General features: G+C 35.9%; 1 protein-coding gene and 1 pseudogene across 1 annotated transcript; both read left to right on the top strand.

Annotated features, from left to right (window-relative positions):
* The first annotated feature begins 556 nt into the window (after window positions 1–556).
* On the top strand, window positions 557–3,674 carry LOC114730918 (translocon-associated protein subunit alpha-like; annotated as a pseudogene).
* A 4,023-nt stretch (window positions 3,675–7,697) lies between these two features.
* LOC114730909 (peptidyl-prolyl cis-trans isomerase-like) lies at window positions 7,698–8,473 on the top strand. Its single transcript, XM_028918020.1, has one exon. It carries the CDS (start codon window positions 7,745–7,747, stop codon window positions 8,261–8,263), a length of 519 nt encoding a protein of 172 aa, XP_028773853.1. The 5' UTR covers window positions 7,698–7,744; the 3' UTR covers window positions 8,264–8,473.
* Window positions 8,474–10,490: the final 2,017 nt, after the last annotated feature.

Genomic DNA, 10,490 nt, shown 5'->3' with positions numbered 1-10,490 from the left:
TAATAATACTTTTTCTTACTCTTTAAGTGCAATTCTAAAATAGATAGAATTTGGAGCAATTAATCTGGTAGAATTTTTGCATCGTTAACTGTTTTTTTTTTTCCGTAAGAAATCAAATTTTAGATATAAATTCATCTTTAAATCTGTGATAGAAATAATTCTTCCTTATTAATAAGATGGAAACATCTCCTATATACTTTTCCTCCCTATTTAGTTTTGATTTCCAAATTGTTCTAATCATAAATCATAATGTGATGAAACTAGAGTGGGCGATTCCATCTTTTACGCAACATTTATAAATTCTTAATTAGGACTTTTGATCTGATTAAAAATTTATTAAAAATGAGAGTCTAAATCTAAATTTTGATATTTTAATCGTATTTAAATTAAAATTCTCTACAACGAAAAACAGAACAATCGCCAAAGAACGTGCCACTTCGGGCTCCCCATAGCAGAGTAACTTGGTTTTTGTGAGTCCCTAAAAAGATCCCCATCGATTTTATGGGCTCCCCATTCCCATTGGAGCCCGCAAGTTCTATTATTAATATTCGAGAAGTGTAAGCCGACCCTAGATCCTTGGCCTTTTTCCCCTCATGGCGTCCCTCGCAAATTCTGGATTTTTTGTCTCGCTTTCTTCTGCTTGCATCCCCTCTTGTCCAGGGTATGTTACTCGGATTCTAGATCTAGATGCGATTTTTCATTGGTGTACTTTTATGATTGGTCGGTCAGCTTGCCCGTACGTGCACTCTGTACATTCATTCCCGATTTCCCATATTGTGATTTTGCTTCTCATGTGTAGTCTAATTAATATAAGAACGATGCTTGCATGCGTATTAGGATATCGATGTTTTGGATTGAGGAAAGTATACCTCTTTAATTATCCAGTGTCGTTATCAGTCTAATTTCGTACCCAATTCACTTGGAGCAGGATTTTGATTTTTGATCTGAATTTTTCCTCTTAAATTTAATATTTCTGGGGTCTTACCTCCGTTGGACCATAAGATTTTCTTGGCTTCCATGGCTTATTTTCCGCAGAACTGATGGACATCCGTCTCTAGTATCACTTATGTAGAAGTTATAGATAGGAGTTTTCTTTGTTAATATTGGCCATCGTACTGGCAAGCACTTGCTTTAGAACTTTGTCTTTGACAGTTAACTGCTGATGCCTATAATGGGAACCGATAATTTAAACTTCGAAGCATTCAATTGCATTTCATTAGATTCAATTTAGGTGTATTTTTATTACAAAATAAAATTCAATTTGAATTCTTGGTTCTGAATCAGAACCACTTAAAATTAAAAGGGTGATCGACTGTAGGCAACTGGATGTTATTTGTATTTGGGTTGGTTCATTTCATTTTAAATTTGATGTTAAAAATGCATCTATTCTAAGGTGGCATCTTTTTAAGCTGGGAACTGAGTGCAGCTTACATTTTTTCCTCTCTGGGACCCTAGTTCTCATTCCCTGAAATATCTCGCCAAACTTTCTGTGACTAATATTAAGTTCTGTGCACGGTCATCATAAATGCACTTTGTACATCATGATAGTAAAATGTAGTTCTTCTACTTCCTAGTTGTTAGGTGCCAGTCGGACGCAAGTGATGCCGCCGAGACAACTGAAGAAGTGAGTGATCTTGGCATTGTCGGTGACGATGTCCAAGATTTTGGTGATGGGAGCTTTCCCTCTGCTCCTGGAATTGATACAATTTGTCTGTTCCCAAAAAATAGCGCAAAATGTAAGAATCTTCTTGTGTGGCTCAGAGCAGTATGGTTGCCTGTTTTATATTTATGATGTGTTATTTCTTCTAAGAAAATTGTGGCGGTTACTTTTCCTTGCTCATTTGATGCAGTGGCAACAGCTGGAGAAGAGACTGAACTACTTGTTGGTGTTAAAAATGATGGTAATTGAATCTATTTTGACGCTCTTTATAAATTTTGTTATTCAGCTTCATGCTCTGTTCTTATCTTATTTGCCTGTAGCTGTTATTCAGCCTTTGTGTCTTTGTTTTGTGGTGTATCACTCTTTCTGAAAGTAACATCTCCTTATGAGATTGTTTTGCGTTGTTTTTTTTTCCAGTTCGATGGTTCCCCTACGTTTGTAGCCATTGGGGGGTTGATAAAGGAAAGAAAAAAAAAAAGAAAATATAAGTTTCTCAAATCAGTTTATTCACTTTATTGTTTGAACTATAAACAGGTGAGTCAAGCTTAAACGTGATTGCAATTAAGGCCAGTGTTCACATTCCATATAACCATCGTCTTCTTGTCCAAAACCTTACTGCTCAGGTAATGCTTTTTTACGGAATTTCCTATGTATTATGCAAAGGAGTTGTGATGTTCATATTTTATCCTAGTTCAGCAAATTGTGTTATTTAAATGGCAGCTTCTGCTTTGACTGCAGGTTTTTAACAATGGTTCGGTGCCAGCCTCATCACAGGCTACTTTCCCTTACATATTTACTCTCAGCAAATTATTCCAAGTAACTTTTTTAGTTTGGAAGCATAACCCAGTTTCTCTCTAAGTAAACTCAGAAAGTGATTCACTATTCAACATACCTAACCTCTTCATTCTACTGTGCAGCCTGGAAACTTTGATCTCGTGGGTACCATTATATATGAGATTGACACACATCCATACCAGAGCACTTTCTATAATGGAACTATAGAAGTTGTTGAACCTAGTGGCTTTCTTAGTATGGAATCTGTTTTCCTTGTTACCCTTGGAGCTGCGCTTCTTGTCCTCTTTGGGCTATGGGTTCATGGTCGTATACAGAGCCTATCTAAGGTAACGCAGTTCTTATTCTTCTAGTTATCGTTTTCCATGTGGCCGTGTTTTGCAGACTTATTATCTAGTCTTATGCATATTAATGTGATGAAATGAAGCTGATTTTGGAATACTTTTGTTAAAATATCTCATGGTTTTTCCCCCCCCCCTTCTCACGGAACCCATTTGTATCATATATTCTTGCTCATTTGGTGATTCTCGTGTGTCATGTATGGATTTTGATATTTGCTTAGAAAAAGAGGGCTCCAACTGTTGAAGTGGGGACAAAGACTACAGATGCTTCGATGGATGAATGGCTTGAGGTGAGTATATGGACTTAATCATAACAATTCTTTCTATTTGATGTCATGGTGATCTCTAGTCTTCTGTTTTTCAAGGTAGTGTTAGGGGAACGAAAAGGAAAAAAGAGGCTTTTTTAATGCCATTTCTTTCTACAAGAAACAATTATATCCTTTTTCTGGTGTAACCTTTGATGTCTCTAGGCTTCTGATGTCTCTCTCTTCCTCCTGCCTTTTGACATACAGGGAACTGCATACGCTCAGTCACTGTCAAGCAAATCAAAGAAGAAGAAGTAGATAAATAATTCTCGTCAGAATTCAGCCGTACAAGACTCTGCTTTGAGGTGCAGAATCTTGTAACAGAGTAGGTTGGAGAGTTAAATAGAGCGCGAGGATGTAGTTCTAAATTTTAGGCTGGAGAAATGTGCCTTTCTGTTGTAGCCTATGACAGAATTTTTGCATTTTCTTTCCACTTGGGTGAAGTGAACTAGTGGAACCTTTTTATTTATAAAGACAAGGACAAAAAAAAAAACTAACAAGGATGAGTTAGCACGGGAACAAACTTTTTTGGGACCAACAAGATTTCAGTTATATATGCTTATTCCATCTAAATTATGTTCTGCTCCTTGGTGAATTTGGTATCTTGGCTTCTAATTAATGTTTTGAACTTGGTTTATTTGGAGAATGGGACAGTCGACCTGATTGTTTGGCTCATTCATTTGCGTCTCTGAAACCAAGAGCATTGGACATGAATTGGATGATGTGGCTTGAAATGGAATCAAGAGAAGAACATCAGAACATCATAAGGAAGGTTTTAGCTGCCTGTTGAACTGCGGATTCTGGCTCCTCTATGGATTTGGTAATTGTCTTCGTACACCCCCCCCCCCCCAAAAAAAACCAAAGAAAGAAAGAAAGAAAGAAATAATTTTTAGAATAGTTTTTGGTGTTTTTGAAACTTCATCAGTGCCCTAGCCCATTTCTAAAGATAATCCTCAAGGATATGAAATCTTTGAAATAACCTATTAGGCAGTGATCAACGAGGATTGAGTCTGATAGAATGGGTTAGCCTCTCATAATATGATAGGTCAAGGTTTGAATCCCTACTAAGAGAGGTGTTAACATTTAGTACTTGACAGTGTATCGAATAAGAAGATATTTATGCTTTAGCAAAAAAAAAAAAAAAAAATTAGGAACTAGGTCCCATGCCATTTTCTCCATTTACTGCTGCCCCCCTCTCTCATAAGTTTATGTATTGTCTCTAGTCTTAAATATAAAAAGTAGTTTGTAGTGTAATTTATATTATAAATTATATTTTATACTTAGAATCAAAGATAGTATAAAAAAAATTAAGAGTGTGGAGGAAAAAGTGAGGGCATGGTGGCAAATAGAATGAAATCTTTTATCACCTAATGTGAAGCTGGGGACACTGGTCATCTACTTTTATGCAGTGATATGCCTATTCTTGTGTCCACTCCTTTCCGTGATTCTGCAATGTTTTCATCAGAATCTTTGTAAATGAAAGCAAAAGATGTGACCAGCTGTGAGGTGGGGGCGGTAATGAATGGGCAGTGCGTTGCATGATTGTCAGTGTCACATACTTACGGTTGGAAATCAACGGAATTCCTTGAGAGATATGGCCCTGCTCCTTGGCTAAGCATCTAGTGCTTGTGCTCGCTTTTTCTTTTTAGTCAAGCGGTATCCAATTATATATGCGTAACAACGCCCTCCTTCAATACACTTCTGATTCTGACGCACTTGGTTATGTAAAGCACTAAAACTTTATTATAAAAAATTAACTGCGGTCTCACGCGATGGGAGTTTTCATGTTAAATTTTGCATCAATTATAATAGAAAAATTAATATTGATCCTATATATAAGGCATATTTCACATCTTTATTAATTTTTTTTCGAACTAACTATATTAATATTGTAACACCTCATGTAACTATATCTACATATGTGATAAAATATTTCATTTAAAAGTCTATACGTATTTTTAGCATTCAATATAGGTCATAATTTCAAAATATTTTTCTGACATAATTTAACAAAATAAACTATTAAAGTCTTATATTCATAGTAAATAAAAATATAATATAGAATGTGCTGGAGAAGTACAGAAGCCTTCACGATTTACTCCATCGGTACCTTTCCTTGTTTTCTATTGGACCCTTCACTTAAAAATGTTAATGTAAGGAATGAGATCTAACGTCTCAATAACTACTGAATTTTATTATTATTAAAATTTAAAAAAAAAAAAAAAAAGAAGGAAAGACAGCTTTTCCACCGAATTCGGTGGAAAGCTAAGGCATTGAATTAGGCAGAAGGAATTTTGGGGGGAGGAGTAAATGAAGAGTGAAGAAAATGAGAAATGGGTAGTTAGAGGCTGGAAGGAGGAAAAAATAAGAGAGAGAGAGAGCACAAGAGAAAGGGATAGCGGGAAACAAAAGGAGAGAGCGAGAAGTTGAGATGCAATACGTGAGTTGAAGATTAAGACAAGTTTTAGAGATCATTAGGGTACACAAAAATATTTCTTTTTATCATATTTTTTTAATGAATATTTCCTATATATTCAGAGCGTTATATTCTTAGTGTTATATATGGTTTTCTTGTATAGATTAGAATTTCAATAGTTATTGAGACGTCAGATCCCATTCCTTATATTAATATTTTCAGGCAAAGAATCTAGTAGGAAACAAAGAAAAGCACTGATGGGGTGAGTTATAAAGGCTTTGGTGTTCTTCAAACACATACTATGTTGTATTGTTATTTGCTGTGACTATACAATGGTTTATTTTGTTATGTCAGAAAAATGTTTTGAAATTATGACATACTTGGAATGCTATAAATATATATATACTTTTAAATGAAGTATTTTTCTCGCATATATGAATATAATTATGTGAGGTGTTACAAATATTCCCTCTAATAATAACTAAGTAATAAAAGAAGGAAGGGAATTAAGAATATGCTTAAGTTATTTTAGAAAAAAACATATTATATTAACCAGTTTAACTAATATTTTTAATTTAGTCAAATTAATTAATTATATCTTACGGACAGGAGGAGCATATAACAGTACATTTGAATTTTAAAAATAAATAAAAATAATTGAATGATAACAGAAATGTATGCCATCTCCTTTTGGTTTTTGGTCACTCAAATCTGTATTTCCCCTGTTCCTAAATATTCATTGGACTTGAATTTTTATTTGGTCTCTGTTTCAGTTTCAAATTTTAAGATATAATTATCACTTATTTCTAATAATAACTTTGTGAGATTGAAAGCATTAAATAGGAATAGTTAAAATTTAAAATAATATTAAAGATATTAAACAGCGGGCACAATAGACGGAAAATTTATTGTTATATGATAGAGTGCATAAATTTTTTCCCTTGATTATGTGTTCGGGGGAAGCAGGATATTGGATGAATCCCCACACCACTTGGTTTTTTCTCCCTTGTCCAAGGATCAGATCCCCCAACCTCTTAAGAGACCTGACAAAAGTTACCGTTTGCGATAAATCTACACCGTACGTCCACTCTTATCTAGACGGTTCTGTGCATTATTAAAATCACCACCCGCATTCGATCAAGGGTCGGGGAGCATTTATCACATTTTGCACGACACACGCGCGCGAGTAAATATCTGTTATTTCTTTTGCGCCCCAAAAGGGGAAAATTATCTTATTTATTTCAAAAATACCCCACGAGAACTAAACTGAATAAGCTTCGGTGAGCATAATCAAATTTCAACGAGATTTAATTATTTTTTTATTTTTGTTTTTTAAAAAATACTCTTCTTTAAAAAGTAGATAATCCAAAATAAATATAATCTTTTAAACTGAGTTTTTTAAAAAAATAATTTTTTATGTAAAAATTATTAGTTGAGAATTTTAAGTTCAGGCCACTAAAATTGTATCCAAATGATATGAATTTCATCGTGAGTATGAATATCAGGATACTTATCAACTGAAAAGGAGAGTCGTTTTTATTTTAAATTAGAGAAACAAAGACGAGACCATGGAATTGAACTCGACAGTAAAGCGGCCTTCTATTTTCATATCAGTGGGGACTGGGATAAGGGCCATTAGTCCCCCACCCATGCACCACCATTCGATCGATGTGCAGACATTTTTGTCTATGTTACGGATTTGTTGTGGTTGTTTCTCGCAAGCTAAGGTTTGAGATGGAGAGTTAAACAAATCCTAGTTCGCAGATAAATTGTTTGCCGTCTAAGAACATTCCCCAAGTATCCATTAATAGTTAGGCACGGTTGGTACCATCTCCATCACCGTCTCCGTCGAACCATGACGACCCTTACCAACTAAATAGTCCCCATATCTCCCTCCTAGTGTGTCGTAGTTGTTTCTTGTTTCTTTTGGTTGTGATGGGGAAAAAAGGGCCATTGGTGCAGCGTCGTCCGTTCTGCTTCGTCAAAGTCCGCATCTTGAGAGAAGTGGCAAGAGCATATCCTTCCGCTTGGATGCCCCTACTAACCCTGGTCAATTCCGAACTTCACTAGGGTCACTACATATCGGTTATAATTCTGCCACGTGTTCCATCCAACGGTCAGTTCCCTAGACATCACCCGCAGAGTCCTATATATACTCGTTCTCGCTACTGTTTTTATGCAGTCTTTTTTGGAGTGAAAACCCTTTGAAATTAGTTCCCAGCAAGAGAAAATGGCAAACCCTAAGGTCTTCTTCGACATAACCATCGGTGATCAGCCCGCCGGTCGCGTAGTCATGGAGCTCTTCGCGGATACCACCCCAAAGACGGCCGAGAACTTCCGTGCCCTCTGCACCGGCGAGAAGGGTGTGGGCCGCAGCGGCAAGCCCCTTCACTACAAGGGCTCCGTCTTGCACCGTGTGATCCCGGACTTCATGTGCCAGGGCGGCGACTTCACGGCCGGGAACGGCACCGGCGGCGAGTCGATTTACGGCGCCAAGTTCGAGGACGAGAACTTCGTGAAGAAGCACACGGGCCCCGGAGTCCTGTCCATGGCCAATGCCGGACCCGGAACCAACGGGTCGCAGTTCTTCATCTGCACGGCCCAAACGTCGTGGCTGGACGGCAAGCACGTGGTGTTCGGTCAGGTGGTGGAAGGCATGGACGTGGTGAGGGAGATCGAGAAGGTGGGGTCAAGGTCTGGGAAGACCTCAAAGCCAGTGGTGATTGCCGAGTGCGGTCAACTCTCTTAGAGAAGCGTGCGACTGACGATCGTGTGTTCTTCTATGCGGCGTCGTTTTCCGCTTTTTAAAACTCCGGGTTTTAGTTGTTGTTTAAGCCATGGTTCTCTCACCGCTGATAATATGTAATTTTCTTCTAAAATCTCCACATCAGTACGTGGTACACTGAGTGGAGTCTTGTGATGATAATACTGAGCCACCACGAATAAAGTTGGAATATTGCCAAAAAATTATGTGTTTGATCTCCAATTTAATTGTACTGTTTCGAAATAAAAATGACAGTGAGCGAAATGGTGGGTGGGATATATTCTAAGAGGAGGATGGTAAGTATGAATTTTTGTGGTAGTGGGTTTGGGAATAAAGGTGGATTTTCGTATTGGCAGGAAACGGAAGGAAGGTTGGGGAAAAAAAAGGAAGCGGAAGGAAGGTTGGGTAGTAAAATACTGTGTTGGAAGTATGTTGACGTTTATGGGTGCAAGAGGCATGTGAGATGGGGGTAATAAAATATTTATAGGGTCCATACTCCATATAATAAGGGAGAATAACGATGCTTGGTCAAAAAAGGGAGAATAACGATGAGTGGAGGGAAAAGTGAACATGTTTTTGGTCTCGAGAAAAGAGGGTGCTGCTGATGATGCTGTTGCTGAGAGGCCCCTAGCTGGACCCCTTGTCCTATTTTAAACTTTTGAATGAGGGTTGTTCGAGATATCGTTTCGTCCCGCTCAAACGACCAATCATGTTCATAAGCCCACTGCTGGTGGATAATTTTTTTTTTATATATAAAAAAGTTTATTTTTAAAATTTTTTTTGAGAGTGCCCCTTAACCTTAATAACCTGCGGTTGGCTTTTTTTTTGTTGCCTAAAATATCTTCCTACTCAAGCAGTAAGAAATTAATTTCTCATGATACTGTCAGACGTTGTAACAGGAACCTTTCCTAATAGTGTTTTTTTTTTTTCATACACACTACTCTAAAAATCAAACTTATGACATAATGTTTAAGGTGCTTAAGTCTCTTCTATTTGAATCAACACTTATTAGTTGCGGTTGGCTTTTTCTGTTGCTGTTGCTGGTACTTCAAAAGCATTGTGTGAGACCCTTCACCTGATTTCTCTGTGGGCTTACTCTTTCTGTCTGACGTTTTTTAATCCAAAATGCAAATAATTAAACCAAAGCTTGAATTCTCCTTGGAGAGATGTCATAGATAGTGTTTTGAATATAATTGTTTCTAACAAGAACATATCTGTACTTAATAAAAAAAAACAGAAATCAAGTTTAATGGAGGGATCAAGTTTCTCATATAACGTGACAAATTGATGTTCAAATATCTATTAAGATAAATAACCTAATACTGTTTCAGGAAATCGTATTATTCTTTCTGGTTCTATTTATGAGATTCTCAAATTTGAATTGATCTGGTCCTTTTTATAAGATCCTACCAAGTATTATTTGAACAATAAATACATTTTTACTAATTTTGTGCCTAATTAATTCTCATTCTTTGTTGTCATTTTTCTCATTACTGCTATTTCTCTCTCTTATTTTTTTTCTTTCATTAAATATGAACATACTTAAAAACAGAGATTTCTTTTTTTTACATATTTATTACTTTTAATTAATTTTAACTATTTTTTTAAATCACGTAATTTAGTTAATAAGATGTTATGAAAAAACGGATGGGGTATTTGTTTATGAATTGTTATCTATAAAAATTATTTATTTATAAATTATAAATATAACAAATATTGGATTCATTCGCATGATTTAGATCCATTCTAATTGAGAGAGGAGACGGCGTAGGGAAGCTTACTTTTTTTTTTTTGGACTCAAGGTAGGGAAGCTTACTTCGATTGTTATATTTATCAGGGGAAATCAATTTACGGTTGGAATGCATACCTTTTAACAGGGAATGTTTATTTTTTTCCCAAAAAATTTATTATAGAAAATCAAATACTTATGTGAATTAAAATTAATCTTTAAAAGTTGAGTGATTGTTACAAAATCTTCAAACAAGGAAACTATATTCGAAGATAATAAAGAAAAATATGTTTATCCATGCCATCATCAATAATCAGACCATGAAATCTATGCTTATCAGATAATTTATGTTTTATCCATGCAATCCAAGCATAAATAATACTCCTCCGATTAAGGATCCAATTCTTGAGTTGGTTTTGGTCCTAAATATAAAACCCATTTCTCATATTTTTTAATTTTCTCTAAATTACCTCTATGGATACT

This window comes from Neltuma alba, unplaced genomic scaffold (assembly GCF_004799145.2).
Source record: "Neltuma alba isolate B1F8T4 unplaced genomic scaffold, ASM479914v2 tig00002517_pilon, whole genome shotgun sequence".
Taxonomy (NCBI): domain Eukaryota; kingdom Viridiplantae; phylum Streptophyta; class Magnoliopsida; order Fabales; family Fabaceae; genus Neltuma; species Neltuma alba.
This window is presented reverse-complemented; position numbering and strand designations above follow the sequence as displayed.